The 19,959-nt window shown below is 34.2% G+C and overlaps 1 protein-coding gene across 1 annotated transcript in view; it reads right to left on the bottom strand.

The window, feature by feature from the left end:
* Positions 1–327: 327 nt before the first annotated feature.
* The window catches only part of MARCHF5 (membrane associated ring-CH-type finger 5), a 58,944-nt gene continuing 39,312 nt past the window's right edge, over positions 328–19,959 (bottom strand). The window contains exons 3-6 of the mRNA XM_031956051.1: positions 11,294–11,424; positions 3,996–4,179; positions 3,537–3,703; positions 328–2,926 (exon numbers count right to left, since the gene is read on the bottom strand). Of these exons, the coding sequence (XP_031811911.1) occupies positions 2,810–2,926; positions 3,537–3,703; positions 3,996–4,179; positions 11,294–11,424 (599 nt within the window). The 3' untranslated portion in view covers positions 328–2,809. The remainder of the gene's footprint in view (positions 2,927–3,536; positions 3,704–3,995; positions 4,180–11,293; positions 11,425–19,959) is intronic.

The raw sequence follows: 19,959 nt of genomic DNA, 5'->3' as shown, positions 1-19,959 counted from the left end.
ATTGGCTTCAGAAGCATATCCTCCCAATAGTGATCCACAAGACAAAAATTTTCTAAGTAATGATACAAAACTGAAAAAGAAATTAAACCAATTGCTGTTAGCAACAAAAGTCATTTAAAATTTTAGCAAATTAAAGAGAAATGGGAGTTTCCTTCATACAGATGAATGCAAGTGTCCAAAATCCCAACCCTCTCTCACAGACCCCTGTATACCCCCAAAACAAGGCCCAGACCAAGCTATATGTACAAATATGCTAAAGTTAAAATTGGATGATTATCTATACTTAGCAAAGATACTATATTGCCACAATTTATCTGCAAGAGGAAGTACACTTATAGAACATAAAAAGTCTTTATTCAATCTAATCTATTATTGAGATTAAATGCTATATTAAAAACAAGTTTTTTTAAAAATTACAACACAATTATCAAGGTAGTAACTCAAGTCACTAAGCTTAATTATATATTCATCACGGTTTTATGAACAGTTTCAGCTACTTTGAAAGATTAGTATTTTGAAAAAAAAATTTCTATTAGTTTTCATTGTGTTTTGTAGAAAAAGTTCAAAACAGTAAAAATAACCAGAAATAAATACAGCAAAGCAAGCATGGAGAAATATGAACAACAAAATGTTTGCTCACTCCCAACTCATTGATCAGTCATCCTTTTAAATTGTACCTTATTAACTTTTCTTCCACCTCAGCTTTACCTTTTTCATACTCTGTGGAAGCACTTTAAGAGACTTCTCAGAAAATGCCATTATGGCCTGGAGGAAATAGTGAAATTTTGAAGTGCCATGGTTCCCTTAGTGGGAGAGGATAACTGCCACTTTTTTGGTATGATTACTCATAACTAGAGGACATGTGTCTTGTTGCTTATAACTGTTTTGAAGCCTGTATTGGAGCTGAGAGTGGAAGGAGAATACCCAGACCTCACTACTACTCTCTCTCTCCAACCACCCTGTTGCCAGGTTCTTAGGGTTGACTCTCCTCCATCACTATTACCTGGAGTAGTCAAGCACCATCCAAGGTATTAAGAATAAACAGGTGACTTCATTCTGTTTTATCTTTAGAATAAAGGCCACTGAAAAGATGTTCTCCACAAACATTTTCTATTACTATTTTTTTCTTTTTGAAAATTAAAAAGTCAGTATATGTCAAAAATTGCAGCTATGTAATCTAAATTATTTCCCAGTCAGAAATATTATAAGTGTCTTCTCTTCAGAAGTGCAATTTCTGAATTTCACTATTCAATTTCTTTATCTACTTCCCTTGGTAACTACAGCTTTTGAATATGCAATGGCCATTATATACACACACACCATTTCTATACATTCTTGTTACCTCAATATTTATTATATTCATACTATAGAAAGATACCAGTCTTTAATTACTAAAATTAACATACATTATTCCAATCCAACACAGTTCACGCTATAGCCAATCTATTTCTGAAGAGAAGGGAAAATAGTTACTGTTTTTCATGCATTAAATATGCTACTGTGAACAAGAAAATACAGAAAAATAGTTTTTTAAAGGATAATTTTTAAAGCATTTAATTTTATTCAATGAAAACAACAAAAATCCATTTTGAATGGCTGGATGATGTAATAGCCACTCTTACTACTTGAAAGAGGCTCAAAATAAACAATTTTCTTTGGAAAATGGTAATGTCAACCAACAAAATAAAGAAGTAATCATCAAGGTGTTAGCCTCAATTCTAATATGACTCAACTCTAAAACTATCATGCTTTATTTTCCACAATCCATTAGTTTACATCCAAAGCACTGATCTTAATGTCTCTTGGACACTCAATATCAATGCTTGGCAGTGACATTTTTAATACCCATCTCCTCACTGCTGACCCAAAGATAGCTGGCTCCAAGCCTCTCCTGAGTTTGCTTCCTTGCTCATCCCCAAATCACTCTCACTATTTCTTGATGGAGAGGAAAGGAAAAGTGTGACCTGGCAGTTGCTTCTCTGTGTTCAAATGACATACAGATTTGTAGAAATTTCTAGAAATATTTAAAAATCTATTGAAGATTTTAATGTTAACAAAGAGCTGATGATATCATGTAATTTAGATTGCTGAACAGTCAGAACTTATATAATGAACTACAAGATGTCAACATCACAGATTTATAGTAGCAATAAAATGAACTGGAAGCTCTGAATTTTTACATATTTTAAAGGATATTAAATTGAAAAATACTCAACAGAATCTAGGTTGTTCAGATATGCAACTGAGTGGCTTCACACATTTTTGGTTTCATATCTATTTCATAACTCAAAGTAAATTTCTATTTCCTCCATATTAACATTTCTATTTTCTCCATATTAACACATGCTGTTGTTCTGCAGTCAAATCATTTGCCAAAATAAGAAATCCTCCTGTGGTATTCTTATTGTTGAATTGATGATTCTGTGTAAGAAAATAGCGAACATACAAATGTACAAAAAGAGGCATTTGCATACAATAGTCTATGCCCTCTTTAATAACTGTACAATTTGATCTTTACACTTCTGAGCGGGGAAAACACAAATAAAACCCAGTATTTATCATGCTAAGAAAATGGTTCAGATGACTGCCATAAAGGAAGTACATGTAAAACAATGAAAACAAATCACATTCTTAGGTTCCGTGATTACTGAGAGGATTTCCCCTGCCATAAGTGCTTTATTATATGTCTTAAAAATATAGGAGCAGCAGCTTATCACAAGTCTCCACTACTGTGCAATAATGATGGTATCAGAACACCACAACAGACTCTCACTCAGATGAGGCGGTCGAACAATGGGACGTCACACCCTTATGCTTCTTCTTGCTCTGGATAATTAAGAATTTTGCGGTGTGCTTGACGCAAATATTGTTGCTGTTTGAAGTAAACCTTAAATGCTCCTTTTATGGCAACAAAAGCAATTCCACCCTAAAACACAAGCAAAGGAAAATCTTTCAAAGTTAATAGAACAAGTTTATTTGTCTACTCTCCAACCCCCCCCCCCCCCCCCCTCAACTCAGATAAAAGAGATTTAAATCAGCAAAAGGAATTACATTCAGGAGAAGTGGTATAGGCTTTATAACAGATTAGGTAAGATGGCTAGGATGGCTACAAATTAATTTGTCCTTTTCCCCTTAAAGTTGGGATCCCTTTGGATGTACCTCATTTACTCTTATTCCCCTCTCTTCTGCCTTTAGTTTTAAGCCTATGCCAGGGATTAGGGTATAGTCCTGGGGGTGGAGAGTGGGGGAGAGGGCACTCCATTGTTAGCAGAATCCATGCAGAATGGAAGGAGGGAATATATAAGAGAGAATGAATTTTGTAAATTCCTTTTCCTTTGGAGTAAGTTATCCATAATATATAACCGACATGAATATAGCAATAATACATAATATAACTATAGACCACTTCACATGGTCTGTGACATTCAGTCACATGACACAACTCATATGTTTGTGTATACATACAGAAGTTTGGTTTCTTAAAGACACCCTTTTGCTTTGATAATTTTGACAAAGCAGTATTAAAGCAATCTTACCAAGATTGTCCTTTGTAGGTTAGAATTAACACTACTGAACATCAGTTTCCCAACTATCGTAGCAATAGTGGGAAAGACAAGAGCTCCACACAAAATTCGAGTAGCAGAGACATGATCTGCCAAAGGATTTGCCTCAGCTGGAATACGAGGAACAGGACATCCAATCCCTAGGGAAATAAACTGAAATATATCAACACTAATAGGGTAAAAAATGGAAATCCAAATAACCTTTAGTCACCACTGTCTATTTTTAATATTCTGATAGTTTGTGAACTGGTTCCTGGCTAATCTTATTTTTGACAGTTTCCCCCTCCCCATATTGTTAAATTTCTATCATGTTTCAAAATATAAATGTGTATTTTAAAGTTTCATTCACAGAATGCCATATTTTTCCATGAGATTTTTCTGACACTTTAAAAACCAGTCTCCCACAACGCATGAAATTTGGGGATATTATACCTGGAAATATACTGTTCAAAATCTGTAGTTTATTAGAGTATTTGCGCCACAATCTAAGAACGTAGTCTTCCCAGCGAATCATCTTGCCCAATATCAGCATAACAGGAATAGTGGGAAGTCCAATTAAAAGAAATAAAGGATCAGCTCTTTCCATAACATCCAAACCTTCTTTGTGGCCTACCACCTGTAAAACAAGAATATCTGCTATTATATAACTGCAAAGAACAGATATAGCTAATATGTTTCAGACTAACTCAACTCCTATATGACAAATTTTAAAGCAAATACTTTCAAATCATAAAGGAAATGAAATAAATTTTTAAAGGAATTAGAACTAACATGGGTGTGAGCAGCCTATAAAACAAGAAAGAGGAAAAAAAACCTCAATATATGAAATAGGCAAAAATACAGAAGTTCTATAAAAATTCCTCTCCATCCATTATGTACATCCATTATGTACTGGTTTGAGCCAGTCCTCAAACCCTGTATGTATGTATATTCTCCCTCTTTAATACCTTCAATCACTCCCTTTCCTGGCTCCTTAATCCCCTGGAATCCATATTCTGCCCATTCCCCCTTTCCTCCCTCTATTGTTATTAGTGGCCAATCAACTGCTTTTTCACTCAAAGCCTCAATAACTCATGACTAAGTCAACCTATTATCATTCCTGTGCAGCTGTTATTGGAGGTTTAATGCTCTTGAAAAAGGTTTTTCCTCTCAATCCAAAAAGTGGGACAGGCTCAGCAAAATATATGTCTAAACCCTGGATTATATTTGGGGATACAAGAGTTGGGATTTATGCATTTTTATGGGGAGTATAGAGGAGGAAAGAGTGTCTTTGCCAGTTTTCCTGACTCTGCCCGAGGCCTCAGAAAGTTAGTCAACAAACACGTAGTGGTATTATGCTAAACACTGGAAATATAAAGAAAACTAAAAACACTCCCAGCCTTCACATGGCTCAAAGTCTAAGATAGGAGAGACAACTCTAAATAGGTACATAAAAAACATACAAAATGTACAGAAAATAATCTTAGAGGGGAAAGAAATGCTCAATCAGGGAACTGGAAGAAGATTCCTGAAGATGACAGCCTTAAGTTGAGTCTTGAAGAAGCCAAGACAATGAAGAAGCAGAGACAAGGAAGGAGAGTACTCCATAACAAGAGGGATGGATAGTCAGTGCAAAGATGTAGAGGTAAGCTATGGGAGTGTTGTGAATAAGTAGGTCTTTGTAGATGAGTTGGGGAATAGGTAGAAAGGAGGAAAGTGTGAGAAGACTGAAAAGGCAGAAAAGAGTAAGCTTTGAAGACCCTTAAACGCCCATAAGAAGAATTTATATCTAATTAGATGCAATAAGCAGCCATTATAGTTTATTCTAAGGCAGACTTCTGCCTTAGAGCAATGTGGAAATTGAATGGATAGTGCAAAAATGTTAAAAGCATACCAGATTTAGACTTCATCACTGGGGAAAAAAAGGCAGCCTATAACAGCTGCTTGGGATGGTTATGTTTTTAAGGAAACAAACTTAAGAGTAACAAGAGTTTGTACAGAGATGGAAAGGAATATTGCTATTAAATGTCCTACTAAGGATTTGGAATCAAAGTTATTCACTGTCCTATTCTAAGACTGAATTGAGATTCTTGGTAGAAGGACAGTTGTTTTTAAATATGTCCTGTGGAAGACCAAATAGTTACCCTACTAATTTCAAAAAAGGAAGGAAAATGCCCCAAATGAGTGGACTGGAACAAAAGGTCAAAAAAAAAAGACTTTATTTGAACAGAAGGAAATGTGATCTGTCAGCCAGATAGAAAGCATTTTCTTTTAGAAACAGGTTTGGCTCATACAAGTTAGGTCAAAGGAAAAGAACAGCTGTTGCTATTAACATCCTTCAGTCTCTCCAAGTAAAAAGTAAAGAAAGACCTTTTTTCATGAGGAGGCTGAGCTAGGTGATCCCTTCAGTCCCTTGCAGTGCTGAATTCCACAATCTGAACTCTTTGATTTCAGACCTATACATACAATAAAATCTCCAGGAGAAAAAAGGAGACTAGTACAAGTGATGGATGAGCTTTTAGAATAACTTGGCTGTTCAAGATGCCAGTGTTTAGTATGTCTACTGTCCTTTCTAGCATCTACTAGGAAGAAACTATTATTTTAAGAGTGATTTTTGAGGGGGCATAAAAACACAGATGCAAGGATAGACAAGAAGTTACTTAAGGGCTGTGTTAATATCTCTTGGGAGAGGGTTTTGAAGAACCCATTGAAGTGAAAGTGAAGTGAAAAGACTGATGCAATCTTTCAGTCAGCTTAGCCCAATAAAAATAAGTTTTTAAAGATGCAGAAGCTATCAAAGTCAGAGGGATCAATGTCTTGTGAATCTATCTTATTTTAAATAATTTTTCCTTCTGATGATTGATAGACAAGCAGAAGGAAGCTTTTGGACATGACTCCTTCTACAGAGTAACTCTATAGTATTACCTAGTCCTGGAATTTTAAATAAAGCTGAAGGATATGTGAGAGAAGAACAGTAATTACAGTTACCCTTTATTTCAAGAGATTTTCAGGCTCAGGCATGTTTCCTTTTCAATTTCTTTATTATTCACATGAACCCTGTATTATATAAAATTTCCCTTAACAAGAATATTCAGAATTTGCAACTGCAGCTGTGTTTCTAGTGTTTTTTCCCCCTAAAATAAATGTGCTTTAAGGGGAAAAAAAAAAAAAAAAAGCAGCAAGGCACAGGAGCAATATTTGTAAGCCCAGCTGCTAGGGATTATTAATCTTGAAGCTGACAAATCTCTTGAGCTTCAGAGTTTTGAGATGAAGTGGGTTTCATTAAATCTGCCATCACTATGATGAGCTCACAGAAGCAGGGAGGATACCAAGTTAATTGAGGGGCAAACTAACCTACATCAGAAATGGAGGTCAAACCTTTTAAGTCAATAAGAACTGGGAGTAGACCTTTAGATGGCTCTTGTACTTTTAGGCCAGATGGAGAGACCTAGTATCTGTAGGGAAGAGGTAGGTATGAGTATGTGGGAAACTGGAGAAGCAAAACCAAGGAAAATTTTATTACTCCAGTTTAATCCTTGTCATTACCAAGAACTAATATTTTTTTTTCTTCTTTCAGGTGAGTTCAAGCCAAATATTATTTCTACTCTTTCAATCCCCCAAGTTATTTTTGGCTTATGTAAGGAAAGAATCAGGAGATTCCAGAATGTAGTACAAAAAGCAGAAAAGTTCTTAGTATTCTCAGCAGGGTTACCTGAAATAGGGGACTGGCTTAAGAGTGTGCTGAGAATTTTGGCAAGATGAAGACAATGGTAGACTTCTCAGAATAGCATGTATGTACACACACACACACACACTCTCTCTCTCACGAATATGCCCATTTTTTAGTTAACTGGGTAGACCATATGTTCCTTTCTTTAGGTCTCCTTTATCGAATATTTGTTAGAAAAAAGTTATCTGAAATAATTCAATTTTTGAAGCCCATGAAGCCAGACTAGAATTACACATCCAGATAGCTGCCTTATCATAACTCAGACTAAGCCAAAGACTAATACTTTGTAACTTATAAATACAGAATACAAATTTTAAAAGTTGGAAGGGATGAGAATTCATGTAGTCTAATCTTCCAACCCCAAAAAGAAGCTCTCTCTTTAAGATCCCTGACAAACTGTCACCTACTCTTTGAACCCATTCAATATGAAGAATACACTAATATTCAAGTCACACTCTTTCACATAAGATAGAAGTTCTAGAATGGAAAGCTTATAAAATTTCACATATATGATCCTATCACTGGTATACAAAGTAAACTTAAGACCAGGAACAGACTTTGCACTGTCTTAAGATGGAGAAGGAATGGTGCAAAGTATAAACCAAAGGTGCACCAGAGAAAAGAAAACACATTATCAGTGAAGATTCAAAAAAACTGAAAAGATAGAATAAGAGGGTTGAAACTGCCAAGATGAAATTTAATAGGGACAAATGTACAGCCTTACATTTAGATTAAAAACAAAAATAAAACTTAATAAATATAAAATGGGAATAATGTAATGGCAGAATTTCCCCTGAAAAAGATCTGAAACTTTAAAGCAGATTGCAAGTTCAGTAAAAGTCAACAGTATGCTATGGCAGCAAAGAAAATTAAGATGATTTTAGACTGTAGTAAAGTATTTGGTGATATTATTATGACTAGTACGAGAGAGTTAATTGTTTTGCTGTACCACAGTAAAAAAAAAAAAAAAAAAAAAAAAAAAAAAAAAAAAAAAAACAAAAACAACTCTCCTCAGGCCACACTTGGGTTGAGTTCAGTTCTGTGAATTCCATCCATCTCAGGGAGGTCACTGATAAATAGGAGAAAATCCAGAAGGGCAACCTACATGGTACAGGACCTTAAGAACAAGCCATGCAAAATTCAAAGAACTAGGGAGATTTAGCCTGGCAAACAAAAGACTTGACAAAAAAAGGATAGTTGTTTTAAAATATCTGATAAGCTGTCATGTTGAAGAAAGGTCAGATCTGTTTTGCTTGGCCCCAAAAGACAGAAACAAACACAACAAAAGGAAGTTGAAGAGAGGGCAGATTTAGTTTTGAAGAAAAACCTCTAATACTCAAAGCTATCCAAAAGTGCCCTCCCCTCCACCTCCCAATACTGGAGAGGCTTTAAGAAAAGACTGAATAATTACTTCTAGTTCTATAAAGAGGATTCCTGTTTAGGTATGATTTGAACAATATGATCTCAGTAGTAACCATCAGTTAGTTATAAGATGCTGTGTTACTATGAATTCCTATGTAGTACTGGAAAAGTAACCTCGAACCCAAACATCAGAGAAAGAATAAAAAAGGGATGGATATGATAATTTTAAAAGTCTTGCCTTCAAGATAAATTAAAGGATAGAGATTTGTTATATATGTACAAAGTGAAACTGTTATAATAATATCAAAAGCAACAGTTTGCAGGGAAAAATGTAATGATAGCTCATTGTAGATAAGGTTAATAAGATATGAGGTATCTCTTCATAAAAGCCTGCTTTGATGGATTACTGGAAAGACTAGAATGTGGTTATCAATTTAGAGAAAGCCATGACATCGCCAGTGGCAGTACTCAAGCTAAGAAGAGATGGCCAATGGGATGTCCAGTACACAACACTAATTTACTGAACAGGAAGAAAAGTAGGTTTGTAAGAAGTACTCAAATTTTAAGTGTAGTACTAAGATTTTTTTAAAAAAGGATGTATCAATGACAGTCTGCAGAACTACAGAAACTGGTTGGAAGAGAAGGGGTAGCCCCTAGGGGCTTTCAGAAAACTGAAATTATTTGGTAATAACAAACAAAGGGCCTACACTATCAAAGGAAGAAAACAGGATTTAGGTCATCCCTTTTTATTCTTTCTCTGATGTTTGGCTTCAAGATTACTTTGCCACTGCCATGAAGGAATTCATAGTAACACAGCATCTTACAATTGGTGGTTACAACTGAGATCAGAGTGTTCACTCATATCTGAACAGGAATCCTCTCTATATAACTACAAGTAGTTATTCAGCCTTTTCTTGAAGGCTTCTCAGTGTGTGTGGGGGGGCGGGGGAGCGGGGGCAGAAGGGTCTCCTTAGATGCCTCTAAAATTCACTAAGTCTTGAAACTGATGATTAATTAAAAATTAAACACCTGTTAAATACTGATATTTCATATGAAGCTAACCAAGCTTGCCTCAGAATGAAAACATGATGTTTTTCAGTTCTAGGAAAATTATAGTCATGCTCCCTAACATTCTAATTTTCTGACAGATGTGCCAAGTTTCTGTGAGAAGCCTTGATTTTATTTTTCTTTAAGGAAAAAAAAAAAAGATTTATGTTGGATAGGTTTAAATTTTACATATTTATGTGTGTATATAAAGTTTCTATATGTATGTATTTGATGAGAGTTGAACTGTGGAGGAATTCAATAAATAAAGAAGATTTTTTTTACTGACTCTCTTCTACCATGTCATTTGATGTACAAAAGCCCTTTTCCCTGGACTAATTTTAAGAAAAATAATTTAACTGAATTCTTGAACTGAATATGGAATTGAATAAACTGAAATATGGAATTTAAAGTGACAAATTTTCCCTTTCTATTCAATAATGGAATCAACTTGACAACAAACAAGACTTTTACAACAAAGTTCTGGTTTAATTCACTCCACTCTATTGTCATTTTTTGCCACTTCATATGTCTAGCTCATAACTGGTTCCTTCTCCAAGGTAGCATAATATAGCACCTCTTCTTGAGGAGCTTAAAATACAACTAGAGAAAAAGGAATACATGAAAAATTAAACCAAATACAAAATGTCACAAAGCTGTAGACAATTATTTGCAAAATTAATAATATAGAAGAACTATGAATTTTCATTAGTCACTAAGTGCTAGAACTGTTTGGGAGGAATTTTACTGGATTTTAAAGGATAAGTGTGATGTAAGTGGAGAAGTGAGGGAAGTGGCAGGGAAGATGGATTTAAAGAGTTATAGTCAACAAATTGGTTTAGGAAAGGTAGTCTAGCGACAGATTTCAGAAAGCTTTAGGTATCAAGATAAGAAATTAAAACAAATTTTGTTGGCAATGAAGAACCATGGAAATTTCTAGGATAGGACAGTGACACTGTGAAAGTGCTATTTTGGGAAGATTAATCTTGCAGCAATGTATGTAGCCGGAAAAGAGAGTATAGCCAAGGAGACACATTAGGAACTTTTTGTAACAGACGTAAGAGCATAAAGAGTTATACTAAAGGTTGATTATGGCAAGAATAGGAAGTAATGGATGGGTGCAAGAGAAAAACTGACAGGATCTGGTGATTGAATGGATGTGGTGGCTGTTTGGGAAGCCAAGTGTTGAGATTACATTAGAAAAATGGTGGGATCATTAGAGAGACAAAACACCAGGCTTTAGAGGTAAGATGTTAGAATAGACTTTAGTGATGCTGAACTGAAATTGACAGACATCCAAGTAGAACCATTCTTAGGCAATTAAGAGATTTAAGACATCTGAAAAAGAGTTTGGGACAAAAGTTGTAGATTTTTAAGTTACCTCAATAAAGAGGATGGTTGAAACTATGGAAGATGAACTTTCAAAGGAGAATGAGAGATGAAGAGCAGAGGGCTGAGGTCTGAGCCTTAGGAGACTTTCACAGTGAGGGCATATAATTTATCTCTTGACTGCTGATTTATGCTGTTAAAAACATCTTAACAACAATTTTAAAAAATCTGTTAAATCTTAAGACAGCAAAAGGAATAGTATAGAAAACTGAATAAAATCGTGAACCTGCATCACTGTCACAGCTCCATAAGTCACAGCAGTCCAATAGATGGAGCCAACCATTATTCCTGCTGCAGCAAATGGACAGGCTTTTGAGATCAGTCTATCTGCAAGATCCAAGACGTAAACAACTGGACCTATAATAAGAAGGAAAACAAACAAAGCTTCAAAATAAAAAAGGACCTTAAAGAGTATGAGGGGAAAATTTAATAATTTTTGACTTACACAATATTTTCTAGAGGTTTAAATACATTTAAGGAACAATGTTGTAAGATGTTACAAGTATTATGGTAATCCTGACAGAAAGACAGATTTGAATACAGTATTAGAAATTCTTAATTATATAATTACTTGTTTGTATATCGAAATTTGATGTCTAATTTTTGATTACCAGTTGCTTTGGACTTTTTTCTTTTCTTTTTTTTTTTTTTTTTAAATCACTGTCAAGGAGAACTATAGCCATCATACTTCTCTGCCACACCTCTATTTTCTAATTATTCTGGTAATTCTAAGTAGCAATGGCTACTTAATTCACTTTTTATCCCTTTCTAGTTTCTGGTGCTATTTAGACTCTCTGAAACTCTTACCTCACTTCATCCTGAATACACCCAGTATTTTTTTGACTGTAGTGTTGGAAAGTAGTCTGGAAGGTAACTAATTTTTTATAGTTGTAAAGAGCTGATTTCTCTTGGATTTTCAAGAGTACTGAAAAAAATTTGCAGGAGAAAACAGGACAGGGAAACAAAAATTATTTCTCAGTATACTTGCCTATGCTTTCTTGATGATGATGTAAGTTTTGTAGTACTCCAATATGCTGTTATCCTATATTTGCAAGTTATGACTTTCATAATGTGTTAATTTGAACATTCAAGGACTGCTTCCCCTAAGGAGCTATATGAAAGGGACAGATTTGGAGGAGGCAGACTCAACTCTAGTGTCTTTACCAAAATAACATTAGAAAGTTCAAGCCAGGTCTAGAGGTGGTAGTATACAAACATACCCAAAATTCATTATTTTCTAAGCCCTTCAAGATATATGTGCCAAGAAACATGGTGAAGTTTCCTAATAAACATATTTATTAAATACCTCCTGTGTAATGAATATGGTACTTGGGAAATTTCATTGGATTATATAAAATATAAGATATGATCCATTTGGAGCCTACAAACTAAAGGTGAAGTTTATACATGGAAAAACTTATCCAGTAACACGAAGTAACAAAACTTAGCAATATGTCAATAAAACACTGATTGATATGGTATTTCAGAGACAACTTACAAGATGGATTTCTTGGCTTATGGCCTTGAGCCAGATATGTTGCTAGTTCCTATACACAGAAATGCAGCAATGTGCAAGAAAAAGAACATTAGATTAGGAATCAGGAGATCTGGTGTATAGTCCTAGCACTAACATTTAATAGCTATATGATCTTGCACAACTTTTCTGAGTCTGACTTCTGTCTTCTACAAAAGTAGGATAATTATATCTGTGCTGAATAGATAAAAACTAAGTTAACTGTCAGAACAGAGTTATTGTGAATTTAAAATGAGGTATATAATGTATATGAAAACACCACATACAAGTTGGTATTTTGATTATAACAGATTGCACTAAATGGGTCTATTACCTTGAAACACTTTTTTTTCCTGGGTAGCTGGTTACTGTGGCTGCAATTCAAAGAAGTATAATGATCTAGTGCTAGTGATAATCTATAAAACAAATCTTATAGGATATTCAGTACTAGAATTCAGAATCATCCATTGTAAATTTTTAATGTATTTAAGCAAATTTATTCCTAATTATCAAGATTTAATTTATAATTAAAATCATGAAAGAAAATAAGTTAAAACAATGAGATATCCCAAAGACACCATAAAAGACATCATAAAAAGGGGAAAGAAGCCACACGTACAAAAATATTTACAGCAGCTCTTTTTTTTTGTGGTGAAGAATTGGAAACTGAAGTAATGTTCATCAATTGAGGAATGGCTGAACAAATTGTAGTACATGAATGTAATGCAATACTATTCTACCTCATGAGCAGGCAGATTTCAGAAAATCTGTAAACATTTATATGAACTGATGCTAAGTGAAATGAGCAGAACCAGAAGAACACTGTACACAGTAACAGCAACATTAAGCAATGATGAATTACGAAGGAGTTTTTTCCCCAGCAATAAATACAGTGATCCAAGACAGTTAACTGCAAAAAGACTCATGATGGAAAATGTTATTCACATATAGTGAAAAAACTATGGAGTCTGAATGTAAATCAATGCATACATTTTCACTTTTTTTCCTTTTATTCTGATTCTACTTTCACAATATGACTAATGTGGAAATATGTTTAACATGATTGTACATATAAAAGTTATATCAAATTGCTTGCTGTCTTGAGAAAGAAGGAAGAAGGGAGAGAAAAAAACTTGGAACTCAAAAATCTTAGAAAAATGAATTGTTGAAAACTACTTTTACATTTATTTGGAAAAAAAAAATAATATACTATTAAAAAAATTTTTTAAATGATCCACAAAGAAAATATAGATCGAAGTTAAGCTGACAACTTTGAGTGTTGGGCACTATAGATTTTAGTCTTGCTTTTATTTAATGTTGAGTTCTAAATTTTCTCCCTACTTCTCACCCCTCCCTTACCCACTGAGGAAGCATGCAAAATGGTATTAATTATACATGTGAAATCATGCAGAACCTATTTCCATATTAGATATATTATAAAAAAGAAAGCTAGATAATTATACTTCAATTTAAATTCAAGAGTTTTCTCTCTGGAGATAGAGAACATATTTGACATGATGAATCCTTTGGAATTGTATTGATCAGAGCAATCAAATGTTTCTGTCTGTGTCTATTCTCTCATTTGTGTTTTTTTTCAACATCATTTTCCTTATTTTTCCAGCTACATGTCAAAAAAAAAAATTTTTTTTAGCATTATTTTTTATAAGATTTTGAGTTCCAAATTTTTCTTCCTCCCTACTTTTCTTCCACACAGTAGGCTGTTTGATACAGTTTATACATGTGCTATCATGTAAAATATATCATTAGTCACAATTGTGAAAGAAAATGGAAAAAAAATGCTTCAATCTTCATTAAGAGTCTATCAATTCTTTATCTGGATATGAATAGCATTTTCTTTCATGATTCCTTTGAATTTATCTGTCTTGCATCATTGTGTTGTTGAGAAGACCTTATTGCTGATTATATATACAATGTTTTCCCCTCATTTTGCTCATTTTACTTTACATCAATTCATACAAATCGTTCTAGGTTTTTCTGAAATGTGTGTTCATTTTTTATTGCATTCCATTACATTCACTTTCCTTTTGTCATATTAGTCAAACTGATAGGTGTGAGGTAGTATTTCAGAATTGTTTTAATTTACATTTTTCTAATGAGTATTCATTCAGAATACTTCTTATATGCCTCGATTTCTTTCTCTGAAAACTGCTTTTTCTTATCTTTTGACCATTATCAACTGGGGAGGGACTTGTAGTCTTTTAAAAAATCCAACTCATTTTTAAAAAATATATTTGAGAAATGAGACCTTAATCAGAGATATTTGCTGCAAAGATTGTTTTCCAGCTTTCTGCTTAACTTCTAATCTTGGTTGCATTGTTTTCAACAAAAGCCTTTTAGTTTTAATATAATAAAAATTATCTATTTTGCATTTTGTAATGCTTTCTAACTCTTGTTTGTTCATGAAACCTCCTCCTCGTAGATCTGAAAGGTAAGACTACTCCTTGTGGACGACCAAAAGCATTCTACGCAGGAACCATAACCCAGAACTACTTGTGGGCAACACAATTGCAAATCAGTGCTAGCTGTACCTAATGACAGCAAAGGGATGCTTATAAATCTCTTTCCAATCAGTTGTCTGATCCTGCTGAAAGTCTCTGAGCTGAGTGTTCCTAATCTGCTGCTACCTCTAAAGCTTTTCACTATTGCTGGCATTGCATTATAGACAGGCCTCCACCCTGTCATTACAAGACCTCCACTGCAGACCTCCTAAGTTTTCTTAAGTTGAAGGGTGTCTTACCCATACCTTGTCTTGCCTCTGCTGCTTTGAAATTTGATTTGAGGCATTATGTTAAGTAATTTGGAGCTTTCAGCTGGGTTGCTGCCTGTCCTCAGACACCTTGACTTTTCCCTATCATTGTTTCTTTCAAAAGAATCTAATTCCAATGATTCAACTTGTTGTGGAGATAGATTTGGTTTCTCAAAGGCTATTATCATCAGTACAATTCAAGTTTTTGCAGGTTCTATCCATATGGAAAAGTTCTGAGTCCAACCTAAGAAGACACTGTCATTAGAGGATCAACTAATTTAATTGCAATTAGCTGACTAGGAGAAATCTGCACCAGACATCCATGAATTCTTTTGACCAGAGCAACTCATGAAGATCATATCCACCTCTAGGGCTATAAGCTGGGTTGCTGGAGGGAGAACACATAAAGATGAAATCTTGCATTTTCTAAATTAAATAATAAAAGTAATTTAACTAATAACAGTTAAAAAGAAAATCTTTTTGTCTTTACTACAAGCTGTCTGATTCTTTAAGAGGATTGACTCCCTTAATTGGCATGCTTAATAAAATAGGGTTTGAAGTTTTTTTTTTTTTTTTTTTTAAAGAACAATCCAGGCCAGAGATCCCTTACTAAAAGTCTATTCATTGCACTTAAGAAGCATCTTTCCATATCATATGTTTTCAACCCAAAACAATAAGTTTTCCCAAAGGATATTAATTTTTCCTCAAATATCTGAATAATTCTGCCAAATCAGTTGATGTTTTCAAGCTTAGAATATGGATAACATGCTTAACAGTCTCATAGTCACTAGTGGCCATCATTATATTTATGGAATTAATGACAATGACTAATAATTCACACAATTTAGAGAGATAAATAAGAAAAAAAATCTGAATCTTAAAATAACTATAAAAGTTGCAAGTATCAAATTGTTCTAATGTTTTTCCTTTCAATCCAAATAAAGCTATTATTGTGTGAATACTACCTCAGATTTATTTAAAGCTAATTATCTCCTCAGGAATAATCTTTTGAATCCCAAGTTTCACCACTGCTAAACAAGGATTCCAATTATAATCCACTATTCTGAATAGTCCAAGTAGTTATTTTTTTCCTGTAGCACAAATAATCATGAGATTACTAAAGTAGCTTTTCTTTTCTTTTTTTTTTTTTTACATGACCAAAACTTATTTTGCTGTACAAAAAGAATCAGACTCTGAATTATTGTACAATTAGCTTGTGAAGGAAATCAAAAATGCAGGTGTGCATAAATATAGGGATTGGGAATTCAATGTAATGGTTTTTAGTCATCTCCCAGAGTTCTTTTTCTGGGCATAGCTGGTTCGGTTCATTACTGCTCCATTGGAAATGATTTGGTTGATCTCGTTGCTGAGGATGGCCTGGTCCGTCAGAACTGGTCATCATATAGTATTGTTGTTGAAGTATATAATGATCTCCTGGTCCTGCTCATTTCACTCAGCATCAGTTCGTGTAAGTCTCTCCAGGCCTTTCTGAAATCATCCTGTTGGTCATTTCTTACAGAACAGTAATATTCCATAATATTCATATACCACACTTTATTCAGCCATTCTCCAACTGATGGACATCCATTCAGTTTCCAGTTTTTAGCCACTACAAAAAGGGCTGCCACAAACATTCGTGCACATAGAGGTAGGTCCCTTTCCCTTTAAAGTAGCTTTTCTTTAGAATGATTCAGAAAGCTTATTCAGTAGAACAAATAGAGCTCAAATACCTGTTGGCACAAGCAAGAGGCCCACTGAAAAAACACACACCAATTCCTCATCAGGTATTTTTCTATTCATTTGGAATGATTTCTTGCCTGGGTTCAAATCTTGCCTTTTTCATTTTCCACTGCCTTGACATTTACTAGATATAGTACTTTGAGCAAAGCACTTCAAATCTCAGTTCCTCATCTGTAAAATGCAGATAATGATATATGGTGCCTCTATCATAGGGTTATGAGAATGAAATGAGAGAATATGCAAAACATTCTATAAACCTTAAAGCACTTTATAAGTTCTCTTACATAATTTCTCATGTCACAGGTAATGTAATAGAAATATGTTACGTCAGGAGAGAATCAGTGTCGCTATGTTCCCAATGAGCCCTTTTTTTCAGGGTATGTGTCTATGTTTATTTTATACACTTTACACCCCTACAACCATCACCAGCCCACCAGTGACACATCTGTACTTAAACTAATTAGTGTAAGAATAAGCTAATTTCTCAAAGGAGGTAGTAATATGGCCCAGGGGATAAAGAATTGAGCCTGGAGTCAGAAGGACATGAGTTTAAATATGGCTTTTAGCCCAAACTGCCACCAAAAACAATAAATAAAAGGAAGGTCTAATACTTGGTAACATAGCAATAAAATTGTGTGGACTGTTTGTTACAATCTTGCTGTCTGCTGAGTTAATCAGCAGTATTCTACTAGTACTTTTTCTGCTTAGAGTACTATACTAGACATTGGACACTGTAAAGCCCTAATCCTCCCCAATTTTACAACCTAATGGATAAGAGGAACAAATCCATTCACTTTAAACTTAGATATATGGCACAGTGAATAAAGAAATAGCATGGGGAGAAGAGATGAATTCAAGTTCTGCTGACACATACTGACTGTGTGATTATGGCCAACTAAGTCACTTAGCCTCTCAGTGACCCAAACAATTTTTCTTTACAAATGTAAACTGCAGAGAAGGTGCTGCTTTCAATTATTATGGAAAATTCCTCACTAGTTTGATTCCCCAAATCAGTGAAATAAAATCAGATTCAGTCCAGAAATATAAATATATACAAAGCTTTCAGTGTTTTTTTAATTTTATTACTGAATCATTTAATACCCAAGTTGTTTTTGCATTTATTTTTAGAGGAACATCTTGCTTTACCATCTTGTATAATATTCATGAAGAATTTATGTGGAAATAAAATGTTTGTAAATTTAACAATTTAAAATTAACTAAGGAAGCTATCTTTTAACAAAGCATATTAACCACAATTATCCAATTTATATTTTGTATAAATCTCAACTTTCATTTATCAGATTTTCTTAAGAGAGAAATCATTTCATGCAATCTATTTGATAAAGAGTTTTGTCTGGTATGGACTGCAATATGTGTAGTGGCAGTTTTAAATTTATTGACAACATAATTCCAAATGAGGTCTATTCACAGTTGTCTACAACATCACATAGTAGAGTTTAGAAGTACAAAGGCTAAAATAGTCCTTTAGGACTGTTTCAAATTTACAGTCTCATCTGCTGGAAAATCCTTCCTTTTGCATTACTTATAATAAATACATCCTTTTGCATTACCTAAATAATAACATCCTTCTTGTAAGTGATGATATATCATTAAGAACAATATATTACAAAGGAAAGAACGCTGGATTGGAAGATAGGAGATATGGATTCTATTCTAGGCTCTGCATTAACGTGAACAGTTTCAATTTCCCTGGTTGTAAAAATAAGCGGAATGCACTAGGAAATTTCTCAAGAGTTTTGTCCCCCCACCTCTTAAAATAAGCATCTGAACAAAATAATAATGTACAATGCAGTTAGTAGTTCTTTTGAACATTCTAAGTTCTCGCTAGGAAACCAATGACTAACTAGATATATGTCAAAGTGCTCCAGCAGACTAATGTCTCACAATCTCGAGTTTTCTTCTGAATATCAATACCTGTAAAGAATGGATCATGAGTTGTAGTCCAGTTCCAAAGTCTATGGGTGAGTTAATGCTCACATTCCTAGTCCTTAATGACCTCAGAACTGGCCAAGAGTTAAAAGTTTTTCTGTTTTCTTTCTTTTTAGTTTACCATCTCAGATGAGAATATTCTCCTTTTAGCTCGCTGAGCCCTTTTACCATCAAGTCCATCTTGAAATTCTAATTTTTTTTTTTTTTTTTAAAAAGAAACCCTAACTTAATGAGGTGGGCTCCAGTTCCACCCTGTCTGAACAAGCAAATACCATGATTGTCCCTTTACACTACCCCCACCATAATGCACTTACCCCTTGGCTTGTACATAATGTTAGTACTTTATGTTCTTGTTCAATGTTTGCTCAGTTGTCTGAATATCCTTTATGGCTGTCCATGTCAGCATCATCTTAGATTGTAAGCTCCCAGAGGGCAGGGGTCATGTCTGTTTAACTTGCTTTGTACAGTGCCTAGGACAGAACCATGTACAAATAGGTGCTTAATAAATGCTTTCTGATGATTATAATTTGGCATGACTAGTTGGGGGCCCCTCCAGGACACAGCTCCTTCAGCACTTGGCATTTTCTTGGGGCATATGGGTATCCTCTAGGGGAGCACTGGAATGTTAGCACAATGCAAAAGTGGTTTGTAGTAGGTATTTTGACTATTAAAGTGGATTTTAAAATAGGCAATAGCAATAAGCAATTAAATTTGGGTTTTGTTTAAAAAATAAAATATTTCAAAAACCAATTAGTTTAACAGCTAATGTTATGGGAGAACCTCATCATGAGATTTATTCCCAGGTACAAGAATAGTTTCACCTCTTTCTCCTATAATTTTTCACTGTAGCAAGCACTAGATTTTTTGAAACTGAGATATAACAACTAATATTAGTTTCAACTTTAAAAATAATGCTTGCGTC

Source organism: Sarcophilus harrisii, chromosome 2 (assembly GCF_902635505.1).
Source record: "Sarcophilus harrisii chromosome 2, mSarHar1.11, whole genome shotgun sequence".
In the NCBI taxonomy this organism is placed as follows: domain Eukaryota; kingdom Metazoa; phylum Chordata; class Mammalia; order Dasyuromorphia; family Dasyuridae; genus Sarcophilus; species Sarcophilus harrisii.
The sequence above is the reverse complement of the archived record's forward strand: the minus strand, read 5'-3'. Positions and strand labels throughout refer to the sequence as shown.